Raw genomic sequence first — 26969 nt, 5'->3', positions numbered from 1 at the left:
TCTTTACATGTGACATCTTTTATGCAGTAGGCAGAAGCTAGAGGAAGAAAGAACGACAAAAAGTTTCTTCACAGTACTACAACAACTTTGGAGAACAAATTACTGCAGCCAAGAAGCAGTGTAACAGTGCTATTGATACACAAAACTAAATTCTACAGAAAAGGTAACGTACAATGAATTCAGGAAGGTTATTGATGGTGTCTCTCTTCTGCCGTTTCTTTGGTTGAGGCTGTACTTCTGGTGGCTCACAATACAAGTCTGTTTCAGTCAGAGTTTTTATATTGCAAGGCTCATCACCCACAAAAGCCTGGGCCTCATCTATCGTCATGGCTTTGTTCAGGTTACTGCCCTAGACAGAAAATAAAAGACTGAGTTATCATCACAAAGTCTTGGGGGACAAGAAATCCCAAACTGCAACTTTCCATTTGGATCATTTTTTGCAGCAGGTATGATTTGCATTGCAGCTTATAGAATAGCAGAGTGATTGGGAATTATGTGATTCCTCTCCCTTCCTTCTTGGTGTGAGATGAGATGTCCCTTCCAGTTCCTGGGAGATCTGCTGGGAGAGGGCATTTCCAAATGCAAATGCCAGACTCAGCAGGAGGGGGCATCCTCAGCAAACCCAAGGTATGGCTAAAAAGACAGGAACTCTCTCTGAGAAGGGGTGTGGGGAGGAAAGGGGAGCTGTCAGTGTTCATCATCTAGCAGAGGTAATTTCTCTACCAAGAATTTGGGGTATGGCACGAAACATCTGTTAAGGCTTTGAGAAAGGAACGAAAAAATTCCATACATGCTTCAAGGACAAAATGAGCAAGCACCAACTTTTGGCAAGTTTACCTTTGCATTAATAAGTTTGTTGACTTGTTTTTTGATTCCATCAGTGAAGTTTTCAAAAGTTGGGTCTGCGACATAGGCAAAGGAGTGGCTCTCATTTTTTACAACCAACTTATAATGATCCATTAGAATAACAGTGGTAATGTTATAGTTTTCTGGGTCTTCCAGTATTGGTGGGGAAGAAAAAACCACAGTGGTTTCATTAAGTCTTGTAACAACAGTTCCATAAAACTGCAAGAGACAAGACAAGAAGAAGAACAGGCACATTTTAGAGTCAGATTCCTTTCTGTGCGTAACTGTTGATAACTTTAGACCATAGAAATAAAATCACAGAATTTATATCCTCTCCATACAGCAGAAATACCATAGTATGAAGTATTTTTGAAAAAGAAAATGAAATAAATTTGTTGATGGGAATAAATCATCGATTCACTATAATTCTAGAAGTTGCCTGCAGAAGCAGCTTGGGCTACAGATCAGTTTCCATTGCCTCCAATTTCTATGACTCTTTACCACTGGACTGATACAATCAAATTCCTCTCAGATTAGGAAGTTAACAATTCACCCTTAATCCTGACCATCTTCTGTGCCTTTGAGTAGCTTGGGTTGATTCTTTTCTGCTTACACCATATAATACCTCATTTAACTTCAATACAATTATAAAGTGAAATTTTGGAATAAAATTCAACAGTTGTCACTCAGCTACTCAGTTCACAGGTTGGCCATCCCCAATTCAACAAATGTTTTTACCCTGACACTTTCAATCATTCAGTAACATCAACCACAGGCAACAACACTGACAGGAATCCTCAATATTTATTCTACCACCACCTCTGTTTCTCACTTCATGACTCAATGAAGGAACTTAATAGCTTCTCCCCAACATTTCTGATATTGTAAGTGAAAGCAAACCAAAAGATTAGAAAAGCTGAGTAGTCTGCCAAGTCTTCATGGAGAATGTGTGCTATAGGTAATGCCAACTTAAGCTAACAAGTGAGTACACATAAGAAGAGGTGCAAGAAATGTTGACAAACACTGTCAAGAAAGCTAAATAGACTTTTAGATTGTACTGGGAGTCAGGACTATCAAGATAACTACTTTTTGAAGTTAATGGTCTAAAAAATGCAGGCAGTTTTACCTCTTAACAACTTTAAGGGATAGGGTTCTAATGGATCCAATCCAGCTGGCTCTGGCATACTCTAGAAGTTGAATCATGCATGTAATACAAAAAATGCACATTACCAACTCTTTATGGATAACAAGACAGTCTTACACTGAAGAGCCAGCCTTAGAAAGAGTCCCATAATGTTCTTACTGGAAGATCACTTTTAGGTCGAAATCATGTAATTAAATTGTGAACTTCACTAGAAGAGGGGAAATTGAGACTATTTGTAATGACAGCTCCTCTAAACAGGAGATGGATGAAGGGGTTTTTTTAATGTTACTTTTCACAACTTTTTGTGACCTGTTACAGGTGGAATATGCATGAAGCAAGAAAGAAAAGAAGACTAGGTTCATTGAGATGTGAGGAAATAAAAGACACTGTGCAAAGCTGAGTAGTCTGTCTGCATTGTCTAGATTTAGATTCTGCTTCAGGCAAATTGCTAATGCTTGCAGGGGGAGAGGAAACAGAAAGATAAATTAAAAACAAACACTGCCAAGTTCTGAAATACATCTTTTATCCTTATCCATATAGAATGAAATTAATTTTAAAGCAGAAGGTTGCAAAGTACAAGTGAATGTAAGGCAAGATGGTGGAAAGTCAAGATCTTCTTCCACATGAAAACCCTGAACACACTCATAAATCTGTTCAAAACTTATTTCAGTCCAAACCCAGTGAAGTCCAGTGGGAAAGTTTACATGCAGTTTTTGAACAAATTATATGTTGTGCATCCAGTGTTATGCCTTTGAAGGAAAAGAAAGAAAACTACCGTTTTTTGATTCATCCTCCCTGCTTCTGGACGCTCTGCATATACCACCAATGAGAAAGTCTGGATGAGCTCAAAACCGGTTCCAGTCACTGTAATATTTCTCCCTCCACTGCAAGGCAGAATTAAAAATGAAGTCAAGTCATTGGCAGACTACCACAGCTATACACTGCTTCATTCTGCACTGCTACTGCTTCTACTGAAAAAAACCTTATGTATAGTGCTCATATGACAATTAGATATCCTATGAAAAGGACTTCTGTTAAAGTTATTGATGATAAAAGCATTTAAAAGATCAATGTCAACCTAAAACTTTATTTAGAACAGCAGAATTGAAAAAAAATTACAAGTTGCTTTGCCAGAATTTTTGGCTGTACACTGATGCCAATCTTTGTGTGCTTTACTTCTCCAATGTTACTATTAAAATCACTCTGCCTACAATACACACATAGAGACAAATGTGAGAGTATATTTTCCACAGGTCTGTAGGGACCTGGCTTCTCTATTCCCTTTTATTTGCAGCACTTTGTTTAAAAAATAATACATTCACATAAGAAGAAGAATGAATGCAAGTTTCCAGTGGGAATTAAAGTCATTGAAATGACATGGATTTCGAGGGATAGTAAACCTCAAAGCAATCCATAAAAATGGGCTTTAGTTTATATAGAAGAAAAAAAAAGTAATTTAAATTCCATGGGGTAAATCACTATTGATCTACCAAAGAAAAATTCCAGGCCCCAAAGTCACCCAAACAAAAACTAAAAGGAAACATAAAAAAAAAAAAATCCTATTTTATACAAGTGATTACTCAATATTTAAGGAGACAGGTACTAATATCTCCAAGAGAAGTCACAGTAAAGTTCATTTTTAATGTTCTGTTTGTTAGTTTATGATGTCACACTTTTTACATTGACCTTTGAAAAGAGATGAAAATTTGGAAGCAAGCAGAGTACTTTGAAACATCAATTGCTGTTAAGACCAGAAACCCTACCTAAATATGTTTCTGGTAGAGGAGTTTATTTCAAACAATTCTCTATTTAATATTTTTATTACATATTACACATACTTGAAGCCAGTTCTGATAAAAGTTATGACAAACATTTCATTACCTGCTGAAGCTATTTACTGGCAGGAATTTGGTGACAGTAGGATTCTCACTGTATGTAAACTGCTGTGGTACAGTAATTCTCGTGCCCCCATAGTTCATTATGACTGGAACAGGCTCAACCTTGTTATTGCGTCCTGTAACGCAGACGATCTCATCTCCAAATTCAGTACTAGATTGGGGAAGAAAAAGAAGAGGAAACATCTTCTGTTACTAGAATGATGGAGTTTTATATTCTTTTACTGCATACTCTGGAACAATAAAACCAGGGCTCTATTTTTGATGGGTACCAAGTAATTATGAGAGGAGATAGCACTTGCATCAGATCACTCAAGCTTTTCAAAAAAAGAGATACAGGATATAAAAACAAACAATGTACAAACACAGGAACAATCCAATGTCAGCACGCTTAGTGTCCTTCCTTTTTTTTCTTCTTTTTTTTTTTTTTTTTTGAGAAAAGACAAGGGCAGTGATTAATAAAAGGAAAAAGAAGGGAGAAGAAAAAACTGTGAGAGACTAGAAAAATATTTTATACAGAACCTCTGAGGATATGCTGAGTGAAAGCATGAGTGGTTTGAAGCAGCCAGTCTAGCAGAGAAAGCCAAAAGTGGAGAAATCTTTGGACATCTAGATTCTCCCTCTTAAGGTGTTTTTATAGCTGCTTCTTCTACTGAATCCTCTGAGTGAGTTTTTTTTTTTTTTTTTTTTACATGCAGAACTCCATTTTTTTTGGGAGGAGTAAGAAAGACATAGACAATGGATTTGTTTAATTTATGAAGGGCAGAAAAGGTTGGTGCTTTTTTAGGACACAGCTCTATATTGTTAGCTACGTACACATTGCAAGGCTGGCTTCCAACAGAAACTTGAACATCCTTCTTGGAACCAGTGGCCAGATTTCTACCAGAGATGGTAAGCCTGGTTCCACCCGCCTGTGGACCACTTTCAGGTGTTATTTGAGAAGGATAAGGTTCCTGCAAAGAGAAGATGGTCAAACTAAGTGAGAAAATAAAAATAAAATTTATATCAGTATTATTTAGTTTAATAGGTAATATAAGTTTAATATTACTACCTGAAAAAGAATAAAATTAGTGCAATGACAGATAGATCTTCTAAAATAAAACAAAATCTTTTACTATTTATGTTGAAAGAAGTAACAGATAATATGAATGCACTCTTTTTTCTTTATTGTATTTTATGAGGCTTTATACAAGTTTCAATTCCCTATCACAAAATGTAAAGTTAGCTGCCATTAAGATTGTGAGAGCTTCCTGTTGGATTTCCTGGTTTCATACTTATTTTAAGATTTCTCTCTTCTTTATGGCTGAGTCTACCTTTATCTTTCCTTACCCTTGCCTATATTCAGTGTCAGCTACAGGAGACAAAGAACAAGGTTTTCAAAATTTGCACTACACATAAAGAATATAAAGACTCCCTTTATCTCATAAGGCTCTCAATAACTGTGGTAAAACTGTTAAACTATTCTTGAGCAATAAACTTGCAAAGAAAGAAAATCAGAAACTGCTCCAATTGTCTTAATGTACCTAGAACCCTGGAGTGGGTTCCTTAAAATTAATTAAATCAAGCAGACTTGCTTCAAATTGTTATCAAATTTGTATTATATTTAAATTTCTCAAGAAGCTCCTCCTTTTGTTCTCAATTCAGTCTTTATTTCAATGATTGTATTCTGGGAGCTCCAACAAATACCGTAAATTAACAGTGAGGGCTTTTCATGAGCAGTGTGATTTAATTACTTCATTGCTAAGTAGTTTCTGCTTCCATTTGAGAAAAGCATCCTTATTCAGGACCACACTGAAGCTGCTGAACCAAGAGGATGACCAAAGCTGAGCAAGCTGTGTGGTGTGGGCCACCAGCCTCTCCGGGTGACACTGCCAGCTGAGCTCACACCTCCCCACGCCTGCAGACGTGCCACGGCCCCCGTGCCATGGCCACAGCTGCTGTGCCTGCAGGCAGCCCTGTGCCCTGGGAAGGCAGCCCTGTGCCCTGGGCAGGGACCTTTGTGTCCTGGGCAGGGACCTCTGTGTTCTGGGCAGGGACCTCTGTGTCCTGGGCAGGCAGCATCATGTCCTGGGCAGGCAGCACTGTGTCCTGGGCAGGCAGCATCATGTCCTGGGCAGGCAGCCCTGTGTCCTGGGCAGGCAGCACCATGTCCTGGGCAGGCAGCATCATGTCCTGGGCAGGCAGCACTGTGTCCTGGGCAGGCAGCACCATGTCCTGGGCAGGCACCAGTGTGCCCTGGGCAGGCAGCACTGTGCCCTGGGCAGGCAGCACCATGTCCTGGGCAGGCAGCACTGTGCCCTGGGCAGGCAGCACTGTGCCAGGCAGCACCATGTCCTGGGCAGGCACCATTGTGTCCTGGGCAGGCAGCCCTGTGCCCTGGGCAGGCAGCACTGTGCCCAGGGCAGGCAGCACTGTGCCCTGGGCAGGCAGCACTGTGCCCTGGGCAGGCACCATTGTGTCCTGGCCAGGCAGCACCGTGCCCTGGGCAGGCAGCATCATGTCCTGGGCAGGCAGCACCATGTCCTGGGCAGGCAGCACTGTGCCCAGGGCAGGCAGCACTGTGCCCAGGGCAGGCAGCTGCCATGGGTGTTGCACACAGAATCAGGATGCCAGGTCTAAGTGTGTGGCTGCTGCATTAGACTGGGGCATTGCTGTGAGGAAACCTGATCCTGCATTTGCTGAAGCATACTAGATCAAGACCTTAAGGGAGGCTGTGAAGAGGTGATGCCTTTTTTCATGTATAACTGTATTGCTTCAGCATGTTAACGCACAGCCGTTTCTTAAATGACTTAAAAAATTAATAAGCTTATTTCCCAGACTCATGTTTGTAAATGACAGCTGTTCTTCTCCTCTTGAATAATCTTGCTAAAATGGTTGACTGATAATGAAGTGGAGGCTTGGGGCTATTTCATATGAAGCACATGCAAATAAAGAAAGAAGGAAGAAGTTTGAAAACTTCCCTTGCTGATGAGGGTTTCCTTGATCACTATCACACAACACTGATCTTCCTCTTGAAGGAGGAAAAGCCCTTCTCAGAGACAGAGAGCAACACACCCATCTCTTCCTAATCATGCAGCAAACCCCCTTCTCTCAGGCACAGGCCATCTCTGTGACAGCTTACAGCTGCAAAACCAAGGGCCCACCAATGCAGGGGGGAAGGGACTGATATACTGCATTTCAGTTCAAAGCTCGGTGAGTCATCAACAGGTTTTTAACAAGCAGCAGGAATCCATAAAAATGCATCCAGCTGACTTCATGGTTACTTTACAAATTTGTTTTATTGAAGCTCAGATATTATAGAAGCATGGAGAACTCCTACGTGCTCTGCTTTTTTCATACTTTCATGTCTAAGCAACTTCCTTCTGAAGGAATGCATCATGGTTCAGCACACTTCACAAATCCACAATGACAACTGTAATTTGCTCTCGAGTCATTGAGCTTTAGGAATATGCTTTAACTAATTGGGTGTCAATTGCTTTTCTTCCCCGAGAGAAATCTGTTTGTAAACCCTTCACTCCTCAAGAGTGAGCATATGACTGCTCTCATGCACTAACCTTTGATTTAGCTTTAATTTAATACATCACTCAGGTTACAAGATTTTATATAGGGAAGTCACTCAAAGTAATTTTAAAGCATTTTAAAAGCTCATTTAGGTCTATATAACCCTGTCTGTGCATCATCATATTTGGATTTAATTGCTTGCTGATTTAAATGAGATTGAAACAAGACACACTAGGGTAAATACAAAGTTTTAGGGGTCAGTTTTAAAAATCACATTTGAAGTTTAGATTAGGATAAGTCTAGATGTGCACTTTATAGGAATACCTAATTTGTGCTTCTTTACAATAGAATTTTGTTGCTAAAAAGATTACAATTAGAACTGTATGTGAAATACACAGTTAATAAATAGTTTATAGAAATGGGTCAAATACTTTAAGTGTAGCCTTACCACATGGACAGAAAACCATACTTTTTATTAAGTTCAAATTAAATCCTAATTGCTATAAGCTGTTAACCATGCTGGACTTTTATATTATCCACAGCAATGATTATCCTAAGCATAGCATGCTTAGGATAGCTTTCAGATTAAAGTATTCCTCAAGAACCACTAAAGAAGCAGTACAGACAAATTCTTCCTGAACCTCTGAAAAAACCTGTTTAAAATTTGTAGCCTTTCCCCAAAACACTACCTCCACTGGAAGGCTAGGATCTACAGGCTTAGGAAGAAAAAGAAACCACCTAAAGGAAGCCTTTAAGCATAGACTATGGAAACAAAGAAAGAAAAAGATGTTTCTGAAGCATCTCTCACACTATTCTCTGTAACCTCAGCATAACAAATGAAAGGAAGCTTGCTAGGAACTTCAGCTGGACAGCCATACTCTTTCTCTTAGCAAAAGTGGGAAATAATTGCCTGGTTACAGCTTTGTTGGGTTATCTGACAGGTCCCTTTGGCAGGGCTCAGCTGTCTCTGTTGCCAGCAATCAGTAAATGCAGAGTGAGCCACAAACTTGAAGTTGAACCACTCAGCATCATTATCTTTGGGGGACCTGTAAGTGGTTACATGCATTTGTCTCCCTAGGAATAGGGAAGTAGAGGTAACTAGCTAGCAAAGTTATCTCTGAGAAACACAGTAAGGGGAAAGTCAGAGACATATCCATTCTGTTTTCCACAGAAACCATGGGGTTTTTTTCTTTTATTCTTAGAAAGACTCCACCTCTTGGAATTCAAAGCTCAGCTGTACCAGACAGGACAACTCACCACCCACTCCTCATGCATCCATTGTGCAGACACATCTCAGTTCACTTCAGGCTGTATGGAAAACTGGGGCCAAGAACCACTCTGGGAACTAACACAGGGAGCAGCCAAAGAGAAGGTGGAATGGTTATGGTAACCCTTATTTCATCTTTAATTGCTGATCTTGCAGCTGTCCCTCAAAGGATTATTTTAAAAGCACTTAATTCAAAATATTCATATTTAACACATTTAAAATAATTCTGCAAATATCAGGAGCTCTCCAGGGAACAAATAATGTGGACGCCTCATAAAGATGATCTAATAAGGAGAAGCTGAACGATGCTTTGTGTGCAGAGGAATTCTTCAGCATGACTGCTAACACTTCCTTACTGTAAACTTGGAAGGAATATTATTTGATTAATTTAAACTTGCTATTTTCTGTTTAATATTTTCCCTCATTCCCTTCCTCTTAAGGACCTGCCAGAAAAAATAAGCAGCTGAAATAAATTATCAAGAATTTAAACTATTTTAATAATAATTTTATTGCAAAACCAATGTGCTGTGAATAAGTTTTATTGCTTCTCTAAAATATTCATGGATGGCTCAAAGAACAAAGCTCCATCGGCCCACCTGGCAGCCTTCTTAAGAGTACCAATAAAGAAAAAAGTAGGGTCATGCAAGTGTTCAACCAGAAAGCATTTTTCAAAAATGCAATTAGGTAGATAGGATCAGGAGGAGAATGATACTTTACAGAATGCCAAGTTAATTTGAAGAAGTGCCATCTGTGATGACACAAGACTTCAACAAGAAGGAGAGGGCAGCCCCTTCCCGTGGTACTCCCCAGCCAGGCAGGCACACACAGACCTTGGAAGGTGCCAGGTCTAGTCTCATCTTACAGAGCCTTATCTGATACAGCCTTGCAAAGCTGCACCTGACCCACAGCTCTATGCTGCTTACCAAAGTCCTACATGAGATCCCTTCTCCTTGCAGAGGAAAACACAGGGCAGACAGTAAATCCAGCAGTGCAAACCTTGTTTGAGGGATAATAAAAATGCTGCTTTTACCAAAAGCCCTTCAAATTGAACTCAACCCAAATGTTCAACTGTTACAAACAGGACTGATAAGTCTCCAATCTCAAGTGCTGCAGCATCAGTGATGCTATTTTTTTTCCAAATCCCCTCAAGGATTTCTTCTCTCCTTCTTTCTGCCCTTTTGTCATTTCAGTCTCTGAATCAGAAGTATACCTGCTGTCATGATAAATACCTTGCTTTCTTTTTCAGCCCTCTTCACCTTGAGATCTTTGTTGGCTCTGACAGAAGACACCCAGGGGAACTCACACTTTCTATAACATCACTGTAACATCACACTGCAGTGCTCAGTGCAATTATGATGTTAAACAGAACATTTGATAATGTGTCCTGTATGGAATTTGTAGCAGTCCTGTAATAATTCTTCTGGAAAACATCAGCCCTTGTGAGGACTTGGCAATACTTCATTTCTCATGTACACAGGAAAATTTAAACAACCCTGCAAATGATGATTTAACCCTTGTTTTGTAATTCCTTTAAGTGTAGAAAATAATTCAAACATATTTCAGTATTTTTCTTATTTTGCTTGAAATGGAGGAATGTTTTTTCAGGTCTTTTGTCATATTGTCATACTTTTGTCATATTGTTCATGTCTTCCAGGTAGTTTATTGTTTGAGCATAAATATTTTCTGCAATAACAGACTACCATATTACTGAGGGCTTTTTGATAGTCTAGTTTGAAAAAGCCTGTTCCAATGTCTGTCAGCTGTTCAGTGGCCTGGTTTTTGAAGAGCCTGGTAAGCCATCTCCCAGCAGAGGGACTTTGTGCCACCAGGACTCCCCACTGCCTTTCCTTCTCACGATCATGCCCTGTGTTTGTAGAAAGTGGATTTGCAGTTTTGATAAAACCTGTGCAAATCCACAGCCATGCTGTTCAGAATAAAATTCAATAAAATAGTTCAGTTGGGAGTGATCTTCAATCATCATTTAGTCCAACTTGTTACCAGGTGTAACTTGCTCCCTACTGCATGATTTATCCTGAAAATTTATTTTATTTAAATAGGATTTCTTGCTTGTAGGTCTGACCAGAATGTAGCCTGTTTGCAATGGAAAATTTGAGCACTTTACATACTTTACACATAAATCTTCCTTAAATCCTACCTAGAAGTAATAATGTTGAACTAAAGATCTCAAAGTCCACCTGCAACCCAACCTTTCCATCTTGTACCAGACTGCTGGGTAAGTATTCCTGAACTGATAAGTAGTTTTCCCAAAGCTTTTATAACCACAAAGCTATTATCCTTGTTGGAAGGATAATAATGCCATAAATAGGTTACCTCTTGTGCTTTTACACCTGTGGTTAGTACCTATCCTGTTGCTATGGTTTACCTGAAAGCAGTGCTTATCTGCTCCAAGCAGTGAGTACAACAAGCCTTGTACATTGCTTTTGGTACCTATCTTCAAATAATGTGAGCATGTTTAGGAGCAAATTAATTTATTCTCTTTGCAATACCAATGCAATACCTGATGTGGCATTTGCATTCCTGTGTGCCACTGTCTTATCCTTGCTTCCTAAGCACAGAAGTACTGGAAAAAAATCCAAAGAAAAACACTGACAAAAAAGCTCCAACTGGCCCAAGTTTATATATGACTTCACATTCAGGCCATTTTCCAGTGTCCTGTTTTCTTCATCAGAGCCAGAAATCTCTGCTTGCTTTGTTTGTATCTGTTCCTCTTACTTAAAAATCTGTTCACAGAAATGCAGATATATTTTTCATTGTAGTTTCATGCTTTCTGTGTGCTAGAGGGTAAATTATCTCCATGTCTGTTCCACTTATAATCACATTCAGACATGAACTTGCTTATTAGAAGTGTACATGGCTGCTGCTTTTACACAGCTACAGTGAATGCTCTGAGCATTCACATTTAGCTCTTAAATTTTTCATCCTGTTTATTAATCTAGAATGAACTTTTTAATCTTTAATATTTTATGAGTAGCAATTAGTCTTTTTGCAGGAAGGTGATCTCTTATTTCTTCAATTCTTTTTTTAATAAATCTCTTTTAGTAAAAAAAATACTCTTTTTAGTCTGAAAATTCTCTGAGAGAACTGCTAGCATTTTAGATCTCTATAGTCTCCTGGTGTCAAATCAAAGCCCATCTTTTACCTGGCTAGCAGTGAGGAGGTTTTTTTTGTTTTTTTTTTTTTTCCCCTGGTTTTTTCACAATTTTCTTTGCAATTAAAGATATGGAGGTGTAAAAGAGAACCATTTCCCCAACTTCTTTTTTGCTCACCCATCTTGCATCTGGGATTGGATTTTCCAGACAAATTCATGCTCTTTTTCACACATTTTGTTTGCTCTGCAGCTTTCCTGGTTTGCACTGTCATGTCCAGCCAACTCACTTCTGGTCCCTTGCACACTATCCAAGAACAAGAGGAGTGCACACCCATGGAGCATCACCAAAGTTCTGCATGTCTTCTTTATCCATTTCTCTGCTTTTCCATTTGTCTGCCATCAGGCACAACCTCATCTATACAAAGTTTCCTTTTCCCAGAAGAATTCCTAGACATGACTCTGTAAATAAGGGATACTGTCTACTATGGTATCCACCTGTGGTAAGCAGTTTCTAGCCCATGAACCACACCACTGAGATAAAACTGGTTGCCCTTTATCCCTTCACTAATGCAGAAAATCAAAGAGAAACAATGAACCACCAAGGAGGCTACTGGTGGATCACAAGAGGGGCCAAAAATTCAAGAACAGTTGGACAGCAACAGAGGAGGGGAGCCTAGCAGAGATGCACAGAAACTTTGGCACTGAAGTCTGTGCTTCAGAGGGGGATGCTGGAAAAAACACAACTGTGCCAGATCACAAGCAGAGAGACAACTGGGAAGGGAAGAAGAGGATGGTGTCAGAGTATGTCCCTGTGATGCTGAGAGATGCCAGCTGCAGCACAAGGGGAAGCCAGCAGCAGATGGAGGTGTTCAAATGGACATGATGGGCAGCAAATGGCAAAGCCACCTAAGCTCCCTTCTGTTGGCTCCTGTAGACACTGAGCTCCACTGAGGGGTTTGCCTTTGATGCAAGTGCACTTCTTCACAAGTAGGAATGGGATCTTCTGCTCTCACACAAGCAAAGAACAGGGATGCTGTTTCCAAGACCTGATGACAGCACACACAGATGTGGATAAGATTTTCACAAATGTACAGGCCATGTTGTTTTGCCTTTATTGCATCCATCTTTCCTTCACAAGTAACTCTTCCCTCTCCTCATCCTGGTTCCAGCTGCAGTAAGTTCTGGCTCATGAAGAAGTATTTTTTTACCAAAATTATCTGCCTCACACTGAAAGCCAAATTATTCTGCCCACTCTTGCTTATTATGCACACACACACAAAAAAAGGCATAGCCCATGAAGTGCTGCAGACACCAGCCAGCTTCTTGGAGGTCAAAATGTCATTTCACAGACTACAAAGGTAACCACAGGAGCTAAATTAAACCTCTGACTGGGGAACTCAAGCCATTAGGATCTTTCTTTCCCCATCAACTTCCCTCCTTTCTCAGACTCAGGGGAGCCTGTTTCTTGTTTCTTCAGACAAGCCACCCACTCACAGGATACTCAACCAGAGAATTTCCACTGTGCATTCTTGGCAGCCTGGTGCTCACCGCAGTGGCTGACCTGACCCACTGGCTCACCTCGTCACAGCATCCATAACACAAGTCATTTCCTGGGTTTCTGCAACAGCAGAGAGATGAGCTGAGTCCTGCCTTTCTGGGGCTGCTTTGTCCAAACCCTTCCACCATGTAAGTTGATCAAATGCTTCCCAGCACTCCAGGTGCCCAGGCAGAGCATTTGCCTGGCAATGTACATTATGTGCTGGCTGCTGGGAGGAGACACTTGTGCAAAGGGGTGGTATGTTAAACAACTTATCCATTGGACTGAAAGCAACATCTTTTATCATGAGGCAGACACCACATGATTTTCTGAAAAGACCACAGAGCTTTTCTGACAGGTTTGATGGAGAAATGGAAGCATGCATGACTGGAAATTCTGCACTTTTGTACATCCAGTGTTTACTGGCAAATCTCGAGCAGAATCATGAGTACTGGATGGTGGGACATGTATTTAAATGCATGGCTCAGATGACAGAGAGTTAAGACTAATAATATCCACATGAATAAGGGCCAACTTCACTAAAACTCTCAGCTATCCAGGAGTCCCCATGCGGACTGACACAAACAAGATGTACAGCAGGACTTAAGAACAAAATAAGAACCTCTGGAAGCAATTCCAGCCTGCTGCGGATGTGTGGTTTATCAGCATCAATCATAGTGGCAACAAGCATGTAATCTTCCCCACAAAAAAAACCCCACCCAAGATCCAAAGCCTCTGGCTACAGTGTAAAATGAATGTATTGAGGCAACATCTCAGGGGGGAAAAATCAAGGAGCGAGCTGAAACCCTCCATGAAAGCTTGAGGCACTGATCTGGTGAAAGCTCCCAGTGCAATTGCTTCAAACATCATGAAGCAAAGCAGAGGATGGATGCAGGTAAGAGGAAACTGCCAAGTTTGGGAGTAGACTAAGGTGGAAGAGTGCACCCTGTTAAATGTAACTGTGTTGTTTATTTCACATTCAAACTTCCAGTATGGTCAATAGTGATGTTCATGTTTGTTTTCAGGTCGGGCTCTAATTTATCCTCCCTTCTTCCTCTTTTTGGTTATTCATCTCATTCAGGTAAACAAACATCCTGGTTTACAAGAAGTCATTTTTTCCAATACAGTTCCTAAACTGCCTGCAGCATCTCAGAGGTGTATTACACTTTTGCAGAGTTCTACCTCTAATTTCACCATCTTAGATTTATTTGAGCTTTCTGAAACCATAGAGTCATTTTAACCTGCACAGCCTAAACCTCACAAAATTGTTCCAACAAACAAATGCTGGAGATGCCAGAACCAGCTGCAAGCTCTTCTCCTGGTGCCTTGAGTGTAAAGAAGAGGTGTTCTGAGAAAAGAATCAGCACTTGTATGGGATCAGCAAATCTGGGCCATACATCTTGGAAAAGCTTAGCTCCTTCCTTTGAGACTGCTTCTCACCACCATAGTAACAAGCAAATCAGATAAAGTTAACAACAAATGAAAAAGCAGGACTGGCCTTTAGCCATGTTGCTGCTCCACCTGCTCAGAGACCAGCCAAGCTGTCAGTGCTCCAGATGTACTGCATAGCTGGATATGAAAATTTAGCATAAGTTCATTTCTATTTCACTAAACAGGAGAATGGTTATTGCCTTAGCCTGCTTAGAGTGAAACAATAGAAATGTCAGCAGAGGATGACTGGGTTATCAGAATTTAATTTCACTGAGACTGTACTTGAACTGAACTCAGCTGGATAGAGAAATTGTGATGGGTAGGGAGACATAAAGCTTTCTTCTCCTGTTTGTGCAGCAAATATAGGTTTACTGTACAGCACAGACACTCATGGATCAAGGCATTTTTTTTCAGAAATGATTTTAAATTGAAACCATGGCTTCCCTTTTAACTGGATTTTTGACCCATTTCATGAAGGTCTTGCACATTTGTCAGTTCAGAAATGCTCTGTGCTGGCAGACAGGAAAGAAGCATGAGTCTGAGCCCCAAGTTGTCTGACTATTGATTCTCATCAATCCACCTTTAAAAAATAAATCACAATATTCAGACTGGGTATCAACAAGAGCTAAACATAGAAGTACTTATAGAATAACTGAATGGTTTTGGAAAGGATCTTCAGTGGTCACCTAGTCTCCCACACCCCTGCCATGAGCAGGGATACCTTTCCATAGATCAGGTTGCTCAAATCCCCACCCAACCTGGCTTGAACTGTTCCAATAATGGGACAGGTACAGCTTTTCTGGGCAATTTTTTATAGTGACTCACCACTCTCGTCATATAAAAAAATTCTTTCTTATACCCAATCTACTTGGCAAGTGCTTCTGGTGGTAGATAATAATCACATGTACAAGGCTGAGAGAGTGGTGTGTATGGTGATACCTCTGATGTACACAGACACACCAGGATGAGCATCTCCAGTGTCTCCTTGTGATGCCACACACTGCATTTAGAACAGTCACTGTTAGAGATGAAGCTATTCTGCTTCAAGTGGTCAGAGCTCACAGTAAAAACAATAGTAGTTACCAGCAGAACGATAGCCCTTCCATGAGCCAAAGAAACAGGGAAATACATAAGAGAAAATCTATTTTAGGAGGGCACTTGGAAAGAAGATTATTTTCTTTCCTTTGTATATACTGAGTAGGAGAGGTTTTACACAAAGCACAGATTTTGCATGTCTGCTGAAAGAAGTCACCAAAGAACTGCCTGAAAAAAGCACTGAAACAAGATTGCAGCTTTCAAGCCAACATGAGCTGATGCAACTGTCTGCTCTGACTGTCTGTTCTCATGCCAAAGCATTCATGTCACACTTGTAGAGGTGTGCATCAATGTGACACCCCACACTGACTTCAGTCCTACTACAGTCCAAAGTTGGCTTCATTTTCTTGTGGAATTAAGAGAAATGAAACTAGAAACCAATATCACCAGTTTTAAGGTGTGAATTGTATTACTTGTCAATGCTTTCCATATTGTAAATAGGGTCTACATGGAAAGACTTTTGCAGTAAATAAAAATGCTGTTTATTAGCAGTTGGCTTAGGCACCTGATTTTTCAACCTCAATGCAGGCAGAGACTGACACACAGGGAGTCTTGGACTTGCAGGAAAACATCAAACTAATTGATGCTTGTGCACAGCTACTTGCCCTAGCACCTCATTGATAGGCAGTTAAGAATCTCTCCCTGAAGTGGCCAAAAGCAGTGGCTCCTTATCTCCCTCTCAGGTGGGCTGAGCAGGGAATCACACCGAAACAAGTCCAAAGACAGGCTTCAAAGCCTACATGGTTCAAGCAGCATTTCAACCCAGACTATAATAACTTCATGTGCTTCCCATGAAAATCATGGGAAAATCTTTATACACAGAAGGATAGGAGAACTGATGCAGAACACACCCAATGGACTAATGTCAAAGTCTCATGTAGGTCTTACTGTCATAGTCTCTGTCCTAGAGACCACAAACATACATGGGATATTATATCATTGTTTCCTGGTTAAGATCATAACTTACATTTCACAAAGGAACATGATGACATATTCAAGCAAAAAGGGTAGGGATTTTTTTGCAGCAGTTTTCTTTTTTTTTTTTTTTTTTTTTTTGAGAGAGGAGGTCTTTGCTTGGAAATTATAGAAAACCCACTTCTAGCCTGCTTTGTGAAAACATTAATATCCTCTTCTCAGTTAAATGTCATTCTTGACTTATTCCACTGCTTACAGCTGACTCTTTTCCTTCTCACAAGACATCAAGAATTAATGAGACAGAAGTTTAAGTAAGGGAGAAGACAAAGAGCCTAACACAAATTATGTTTTATAGTTTTATAGTTTATAGGTGTACTTTTAAGTATCAGTATGGGGACTGATATTATTTAAACCTCTCAACTATCACACAATCTTATAAAATTTGAAGACCTCATAGATACAGACAAAACTACTTGCTGAAAAATCACAGGCTAGATCAGCTATAAGCTAGGGCCAAGTTTAGAGCAAAGCAATTAACACAGAAATGAAATTCTCTTTCATTGTCACACTGAAAACAAAGCACGTAAGTAATATTAACATACATCATGCTGTCTGTGGCTCTGCATGTCATGCTTTTGAATGAAATAAATTATTAAAGAAATTAATGTACCTTCATTACTTATTCTTCAGCTGCTCTGCATCCATTCTTCTAATTAAGAAAATTGCCTAGACTAAATATCATGATTAAAATAGTGCACCATGTGTCTAGAGAATACCTAATTTTTGTTGCAGTGTTGACTTTTTTATTTAATAGTGATACTTAAGAGATATGTCACTAGTGAATGAGTCTATTCCAGTTGCTTTTTTATCACATCTTTTTAAATTGGATGACAAACAACATCATATTTTGAGATTCACAATCTATTGATCAGAATTGTTTTCTAATATTTTGCAATGAGAGTGCTATTGACGAAACAGTAAGACAAACACAACCAGTTCTGTGCTTAACTTTACTGTCATACACAAAGTATAAAACAGATCTCTGAGAAAAATGCACTTACCTGGTATGTAAACAAGACTTCACTTGGTGATTTTCCTAATTTTCCATTGATGTTAACTTCAATTTGACCTTGTTGTAGTTCATTCATTGGTCCAACTTGACACACAATCCTAAAAAGAAAGAATGTAAGCTTATCTGTTAGAAGTAACAGCTGCAATATCAATGCAATGTATGTGAGCTACCCCACACACTGCCAGCAAGAGCACCAACTTGGCTTTATCCTATACTATGTAATCCAGCACTGTCTCAGATTCCCAGAAAAACCACCAAAGAATAGTTTGCTCATCTATCTAAAGGTTTTGGTAAAACTGAAACCTGAGCACTGTACCCAGCACTGCACACAGCTTCAGCAGTCTTTAGCAGTCAGTAGAAGTGCCTTCTCCAGAAGACTCAAATTCAGCCCATAAGTCAGCTGAACTCAACACAAAATTTACAGTGATGTTAAAAAACCCCCAAACCCACAAAGGAGCCCCCAACCCCTTGATGCAAACATCCAACCACCAGCTATCTTAAAATTTTGTGTGTTTCTACTGCTGTCAGCTTCAAACTATTGCCTTTTCACACCTATGATCAAAATCCCTTCAGAATGACTGTTCTCTGAAAATAAATTCACAGATAACACATACAAAATCAGAGGTCAAGGAAATGCTGCCTTAGAACTAACACTGCTGCTGAGTGATAGCTAGGATGTTTAATTTTATTTCAGACAGGTAAACCACAGAATGAAAGCATGAAAAGGCAATAAGGATTTGACACACTTGAAAACTGGGACAAATGCTTAATGGAGAGCTGATAATATAGTTAGATAAGGAGTGCTCACAGCCTGCTCAGAGTTTCATATAAGCCACACCCTGAGGATCACTGCTCATTTCTGTCACTCTTTCCCTCCAGGATTATTGCTATTCTTCCTTAAGCAGTGCATGACTGCTTAAAGAAACCCAAAGCAGCAAAAACCCCTAAACGACTCCAAATTACTGGGTATAATGTACTTAAATCGGGACTTATAATAAAAGGATTGTCAAGTCCCTCTGCAGCTCACTCCAGACTTTTTTTTTCCTGGGTACTGGCAAATGGACAAAATTCTCTGAATTCTTGCATGTCCTGGCATGTGTATGGCTGCCTGAGCCTGTTCCTCATCATCTCTCTACTGTATTCTTGGAAGTTGTATCTCCATGTCAGGCAGAAACAGGAAACGGTGCCTTTGGAGGAATTTTTACCATATGTCAAGCTAGGGAGAGCAGTGGGGGGCCGGGGCCGGGGGTGCGGGGAAACATCGGAGCAGCGATTTTAATTGGAGAAGTTCCCTCCCCTCCACAGCGCTGGCATTGCCTCCCTTCCCCCACATTACTAATGGAAAACTACAAAGAATGGCTCCTCCAAGGCCAACAATTAAATCACCCCAGAGCCTGAAAGCACCCTTAAGTGCCTTAAATCGTGCTGTGCATGGGAGCCACTGTCTCCTAAAAAGACTAGCTTTTAACTGCAGAAGGATAGGGGAGCAAGACAAAGCACCTTTTATTATTTTTTAATTTAACTTTATATAAAAATGGTAATAATAAAACAAAAGAACACAGGAAGACAAATACAGAAAATTAAAGATACCTATTTGAAGATTTTTGACAACTTCTTTTTTAAGGCTTCCCTAGTTGGGAACATCCTTCAAAATCCACTAATTTGTTGATAAATGACATGATGTAAGTTGCATTTGTTCTCACCCTTTACTACACTGCCAGAACTTAGGAAACCAGTAATGTTGCTATGATACAAGGAACCAGTGATCTCCAGTTCTGGCTCCCTTCCATGTATTTAAAAATATCAAAAAGCTTTAGAAAAAGCCAAGAGGATGGGGAAATTCTTGTAAGGCTATGTTGCAATTCAGAGCAGCTTTTGCAAACACTGAAAAAAGGGAATGGGGAAAGATGACTGATTGGAAGTACATGTAAATGCAGGAGTGATGGCAATAAAATTGGGAAGCAGTAAGAAATAAATAGCTATTCTTTACCTTCTTCAGTTCCTTCAGGCCTGGGAAGTTTCTAATGCCTGATCTACACATTGACAAAAGTTAAATATCTTTCAAAAGCTAAAAAAAATTACTTAGGTATCTTCAAAGTCACTTTCAAAACATGCCCCAGGAATAGCAAAAAGTTATTGTGTTACATTTTAAATTATAGGAAGGGAAAGAAAGCCAATGTTTCAATTGCAGATTTCAAAATTGAATGAAAGAAAAATCACGCTGCCTAAAATATGTAATTACTCTTAATATTACTACTGAACCTTCCTGCTATGCTTTTCATCAGCTAATATCGAAAGGGTATTTCCCTTTTGAAATCAGAAGCTTGATATAATCTAAGCTAGATACCTACCTAGAAGAATTTAGGCATTCTGTTTTAATTTTTGGCACTGCTTAAGAGTGTGACAAGTAACCTGCAAAACATCCACCAACCTGCTTAGGCAATTCAACATCCATGGACTTGTTGGCTTTGGGATGAAACTTAGTCATCTACAGCTAAACCCAAGCTCTGGGCTCCCTCCCTGTCCCCAGGCAAGAAACTGGCTGGACTAAACAGATTTAACTTCCTCTTGTTTTGCCTACTTTCTCATAAATCTTGTATGCTTGGCTTCATTGTGGTTCAGATTTAGCAGTTTTAATGACTAGATGCACATAAAGAATGCCTGAAATTTAAAAATAAATAGTCTTGATATATGTGCAGCAATAGTTTATGAAAGCTTTTCAATCAAGTAAGGAAAAAACTTCAGTCACAAGCAGGATGGTAGTACACCACTGTAAATTTGTTGCTGTATTACAATATATAGCAATTCCAAATAAAAAGTCAGACATGTTACTATGAAATATTGCAGATATATCACAGCAATAGTTCTTCAAATGGTAACCTTTTGTAACCACAAGAAGATCGTATTTTCTTGAAAATGCACAGATTCCTTTTTTCTTCTAAAGTCTTGTGAAAAGCATCCATCAATTACCTTGTGGAAACAGAGTAGAACTCCTCTTTAAAAAGACATTCCTTGTCTGCCACTGTTATACTTTTTACATCTTCTGCCTTTATTCCCAAATTAGATCCCATTATGGTCAAAAGAATTCCACCACTTAGTGGTCCAGTTTTTGGCTCAATCTGTGTTTGCATAAGGGACAGGAGAAAAAAAAAACCAAAATTAAATACTGCAGTGACTATGTTGCTCTTCTACATTATTTAAAGCTACTTTGACTTACCAACATTTGAAATGCAGATGTTTCTTGCAGGACAAACAAAAAAACGTGCTATGTAACTTTTTAATGTTAATTAATCATCTGTTAGCTCAGAACTAGTATTCAACAGCTGAAGATTTCATGTCTCCTCTGGCAGAATGCTATGTACAAAACTATTTATTTGCTTAAGTTTGCTTCCTCCACAGAAGTATTGTGATTTTGAAAAGCAAATGGATTGCACTCTTCTCACAATCCTTCCACTGAGCCTTTCCAGCATTTTGTTGTGATTTTATCCCTTTAGGTTCACAGCAGAGCAATGCACCCTCCTAACACACAGTGTTGTCCCACATAGTGTCTTCAAAAGTTCCTCCAGTCCCTTGATTTTCCTTACTGCATCTCATCATGGTAGGGTGTTGCAGCATGTGCTGATGCTAATTGAGTAATTTGCAAATAAAATGAGGACAGAGAAGATTGTACAGTTGCAGTGGACTGCTCAGACTGAAATGTGGCTCTAACAGGCACCTCAATTCAGAATATTTGTTGGGAGGCTAACCTGCTTTCCTACATAATGCTTGGAGCTCCTCCAGCAAGACTTTTTCAGGTCTTCAGCTTTGGAGGGCTGCAGTTTGCCATCAAGAAGAGTGAGGTTGCACTTCAATGCCTGCTCACCATAATCAGTCTCTCAGGTCTAAGCAAGTCCGAGCCCAGCCATGTGGCTGCCTCTGCTGCTGCCCAGCCACTGCCTGTCCATTTGCACTCAACCCATAAACAAACTAGCTGAAAAATTACTCAGCTGTTTGTCTAGCTGTTTCCAAATGTTATGTTTATATCTAAGGCTAATTTAAGGTCTGAAGACCTAATATATTTTAGCATCTTTTTTTTTTCTAATCCACAATAATGTAGAAACAGTATCCCAGGTGAAAACATATTTTTTCTTAATTTTCCTTTTCCTTTTTTCTCAAATCATGTTTACCTGGGCACAGGTATTACACAAGTATTCTTCTCCACACATTCTGTCGAGCTTCTAGGGTATTTACCTTCCTTGGCAGACGTTAACTGTTTAGCAGCCATTTCTTTTGAGATTTACCCTCATGGCCAACCTTCCCCAGTGTCCTGCAGGTCTGCCAGTAGGCACACTGCTCCTCTAAGTGCTCAGTCTCCAGGGATGCATGTCTCTACCAGTTTGAGCCACAGGTTTCAGACACAGCTCCTACTGAGTGAAACATCCTCTTACAACTCTCAACCTCTGTCATGCAGTTACCACATTTTGTGGTGGCTTGGGACGTGTTATCATCAAACAGTGTCTCTGAGTTTCACTGCTGCAGCAATGTAGATTTGCCCAGTAGCACTCTTTTCTCAAAAATGATGCCCATAAAAGCAGCACTTGGCTTGTTTCTGAGAAGGACTGCTGATCCCCCAAAGTGGACAACAATCTTCCCTGAGTGAATGCTCCAACTGCAGAGTAAGTCAGGTGCAGATTTGCTCTCTCTGACTTCTTACATTGAGTTCCTACAGCCTTGGGTTTGATGCTGGTGTGGACTGAAAAATATCACTGACACCTGGAAAACATTTTGTGATGCAGAAACAATCTGGTGCCTTATTAAATACTATTTAAAAGTCTAGCTTGATGCCTGTCAATGAACCTGTTATGTACTTGTCATTCCAGGAACAGTGAACCTATCTTACAGACTCATTTCAGGTAGAAAAGACTTCATGAGAGAAAAAATTCATGCTAGGAATGCATCAGTGCAATCAAATGCCATGTTTTGAGGGTGCACTGCTACCCTGGCTTCTGATACAGCAAAACAAGGCTTGAAAAACAAGGAGGCTCAAAGACTCCATTCAGTCTCTTATTTTGAGTCTTTACAAATCTTTCACACACATCACTACTGACATTATTTCCTTTCAGCTATTTCAGAAGCATACTTAACACCCCAGGAAAAAAAACCCCTGCCTTTCAGTATGAGCTTGCTTGGCTGCTTTCTCCTGAAAACTATTACAGTGGTAGGGAGAGGAAAGAAGCAATCTTACACGAGTGATTTCTGGAGGAGGACACGTGTTGGTGGGGGGAGTGTGACAGAGTTTCTCATACACACACTTGCTGGGCTTGCCATCTTCTTCACACCACACACACTTATACTCAGGCCGGGCAGCAAGGCACAAGCTGCAGTCACTTCGTCCATAGGAGCAGTTGTACAGAGTCACTGAAAGAGGAACAGCAAACATATTTAGACATTCTTCTCTGTTTCAAGGATATCCATGTCCTTAGGAAGGAAAACTAACCCTCTGTATAAAGTTCAGTGGAGTTGTGTGAGTAATATGTACAGTCTGTACTTAACCCCTGAATGACGCTGAGAGAAAATTTTATTTTTCCTCTATGGAAAAACCTGACATTTATCCATGTGCAGAGTATGACTACTCTGCAAATATATTTTTGTCACTCAGGCACTGTCAAAACATTCAAGTACAAAGTCTTTTGACTAACTTCAATAAAACATACAACTGTTTAAAGATTAAATCAAAAATCAGGTCCTCCTGGAGCATTCCAAGTCAGAGATGGAAGGTATAGACTCTGCATGGGTGTCAGTAGGGGTGGGCATCAGCTGGCATGCGACCTCTGCCAGTTGCAAAATTAAAGGAAGACAGCTGCCTTTGTAGGCTGTTTCCAGGACATTTGGGACTTTCCATAATCATCACTCACTCCTGAACCAAATAGCAAGTTAACACTTAATAAAATGTTACCCTTTGCTCAAGTTAATTCCTCTGTGTTTCTTCATTCTTCTCAGTTTCCTTACTTTTGTTTTCCTTTTTGTCTTGAACTGTCATCCTGATGTACAGCTTTTCTGAGCCAAGAAATCAAGTCTGATAGTCATACTCTCTTACTGATGAAGCAGAGACCAGCTGCCTCAGACACTAACCTTGTTTTAGCCCCCATCAATCTCTAGCATGATGCACAGTCACTGAATAAAACTAATTTTCCCAAATAGATGCAAAACCTTGAGACATATCTTGGTGGTTCAACACCATAAGGAGAGCCTTGGCTTGCAAAAAAAAAATATGGAGATGCACTTGAGAACAAGCCCAGAAGAAAACACACTGAAAAGATGCCACACGTTTCTCTAGGGAAAATGTGGAAGTTGCCCAGATTACCCAGCCTGTGAGTGCTGTGCCTCCCTGGACAGGTAAGATGATTGTTGTAAAGAGGAAAACATCTTGCTGCCTGCTTTTCTGCTCTTTCTTTTCCCTGCTTCTCCCTACTACTTGCTGCTCTGTATTTCTGGCCACACAGCCTCTCACCCTCTGCCACTGAGGCTCTGGCACTTTTCCTTGTAAATAAACTTAAACTTACTAGAACAGCAGAAAGCTTTTTAGGTTTCCTCCTGTGCTCTTTCAAGAGTTAAATGTGTTTACAGATGGGAATGGGGTATACAAGACAGAGACTCAACATCTCCCCCTTCATTAAATCTCAAGAAATGTAGCTTTAGTAACAGTGGATTTTTTGGATGTTTGTACTTAAAGATACAGGAAATAAAGGAAAGTAAACAGGTGTGGACAAAAGTAAATCCTTTTGAGATGCATATGGTAAAGGCCATTAAAAAGTCTCTTTAAAACAAGCTTTTACTCTCAGAGGAGCAAGACTCTACAAAGGACACTGGCAAAACCACCCTCCAGTCAGTAATATTTCAATACATTTAGTATCTTCCTAGATAACAGCAGCAGTAGCTTTTGAAATCTAGTTCCAAGAGACTACCATGTCAGATTTCTAGTGTAATGAAAAAGTAAAATGAGAATGCTAGTTTTCAATTTTTTTTTTAAATTTTTTTTTTTTTTCAGTGGCCTTATTCCCCTGATAAGCATGAACAATATTGCAAATGTCCAAATCTTGTCTAGCCTCTGCCACTCATAGGAGAACATATAATCCCATACAGGCAGTTTTTCTCTAAATGCTGTATGTTTAAAACCCTCAGCATTCAGTTTCACAGCTAATTCATTTTCACAGCTTTAAGATAATAACAGGTTTTTTTCTTTCTCTTACAATGAAGAGTTAATGCAATGATGAAGCCTGATTTTAACCCTTTCTTACCTCTAGTTAGCATATTCACTTGATTTCAATTAGCTTTTACAAGCACAATATCAGCTGAAGTATCATTAGAGGTGCATGCAAAACCGAGGGACTTTGGCATTTGTAAAAATGAATCAATGAGAAAGAGCATCCTTTTGATTCAATCTCAAACTTCCAAGGAATTGATGAGCACAAAGCAGGAGTAGCATCATTTGCTTCATAAACTGAGCACATTAATATGTAAGGCACTGAGCAACAAACACAAACCAAGTAATATTTCCTGCAGTTTGTGTGTCAGTTATCCACTCTGTGTGTTGGATGTAGGCATAGTGCTGGGGTTTTAAAAGCACCAGACTGGCAGCCCATATATGCAGCTGTTTGCTTTGTGGACAGGGGCAAGGAGAAGTTTCCTCACTGCCAATCACTGTTATAGGAACCAGTTTGCTTTCTTATTCCAGCACCCTGAAAGATTGCTACTGCACAGACAAACAGCAAATATTGTTTAAAAAAATCTTCCCATTGGCTTCCTAAACCTTACATTTCCCACCCAGATGACCAGGAATGTGTTTACTGAATTACTTTATTGTTCTTCATTGGCTGGACAGGGCTTCTTATTCCAGCCCTCAGTAAACAATGTCAGCACTGCAGTGTCTTGATGTCCCTCACATCCAGTTGCATAAATGCAATTAAGAAAGCCATGGCCTTAAAGCATTAACCACTCCCCTTGTTCACTGATCAGCTCATTATATGTACCAGCAGCAAGCTACTCATTAGATTCAGACTCTTATCCACCACCTTGAGATACCAGCTGTGATATCATCGATAAAAAGGACAAAGGATAAAAGGGAATATATTGGATTTCACACTGTTCAGAACCCCTGATGGCTCGAGATGTAAAAATGCTATCATAACTTAGTATTCACTAAGTGTCATACAAAGAAAGGGTTCTTTCACTGGCAGGTTCAAAGGTGCTTCTCAGCAGCAGCCATATACTCAAAGCCAATTCTTTTCAAGATGCATAAAAACACATTATGCTCTGGATTTCATATGGCAAGGGAGTCTGAAAGTCAGAAAGAATTTGGGTTTTTAAAAATCCCTTTTATACTAAAAAGAGATATATGTTGATAATTTTTCAATTCTCCTCTTGGAAGTGTTCTCTATTTCAATTTGAATGATAACATTTCTTTAATAATTTAGCTACTTTTTTGTTTTGGTTTGGTTTTAATGTTTTTCCCTGACTTGGAAAAAAGATCTTGGGAATATTTGGTTCTGCAGTTTTAAACATGACAGCCTCTGGAATGGAAATTAAGAAAATGTGAGATTGTAATATGACCTCCCTGTAACATTCATTCCAGGTCCTCTTTTAAGTCTTTTAACACTGCACACAGAACCATAAGGAAAATCTTCTAAAAACATAGTTCACACGGACTGCCAATATGAAAGGGAATAAATTTAAATATTGTACAGTTGGAAAAATATGGTCTGAAGATTTATTCTGCAGAGGAAATTACTTGGGGTACTAGCATTTTCCTGATGTTGACCCATCAAGCAAGTGACAAGAGGGCTGCCTCAGTTTTTGCAATATTTTGCCTTAAATGTCAGTTCAAAGATGTGTAAGGTAGGTCCCAGCTCCTAGATACTGCTCCATTGATTTTAAAGGAGCTTTCTTACCTCAGCTCAAGACTTAGCTTACAGACATAATTGCTTCATTATTGTATGTTGAAAATAAATGAAATTATATTCATAAAGAGATTTTTATCAGAGATCAAGTCTTTGTGCTATAATTTTTAATTTATTTTTAATAGAAATAAATGAATAGAATAATGAGCTGGAAACACACTGAATGTTTCTGTGTTTTCTTGATTGCCAGCTGACATAGGGACTGCAGAACCTCTGAACTG

The 26969-nt window shown here is 39.6% G+C and overlaps 1 protein-coding gene across 1 annotated transcript in view; it reads right to left on the bottom strand.

The window, feature by feature from the left end:
- The window catches only part of PLXNB2 (plexin B2), a 245525-nt gene that overhangs the window by 26206 nt on the left and 192350 nt on the right, over positions 1–26969 (bottom strand). The window contains 8 exon segments of the mRNA XM_056510938.1: positions 173–349; positions 838–1065; positions 2766–2874; positions 3872–4039; positions 4702–4838; positions 17802–17910; positions 20783–20931; positions 23037–23209. Of these exon segments, the coding sequence (XP_056366913.1) occupies positions 173–349; positions 838–1065; positions 2766–2874; positions 3872–4039; positions 4702–4838; positions 17802–17910; positions 20783–20931; positions 23037–23209 (1250 nt within the window).

Source organism: Oenanthe melanoleuca, chromosome 1A (genome assembly GCF_029582105.1).
Source record: "Oenanthe melanoleuca isolate GR-GAL-2019-014 chromosome 1A, OMel1.0, whole genome shotgun sequence".
NCBI classification, from domain to species: Eukaryota; Metazoa; Chordata; class Aves; order Passeriformes; family Muscicapidae; genus Oenanthe; species Oenanthe melanoleuca.
The sequence above is the reverse complement of the archived record's forward strand: the minus strand, read 5'-3'. Positions and strand labels throughout refer to the sequence as shown.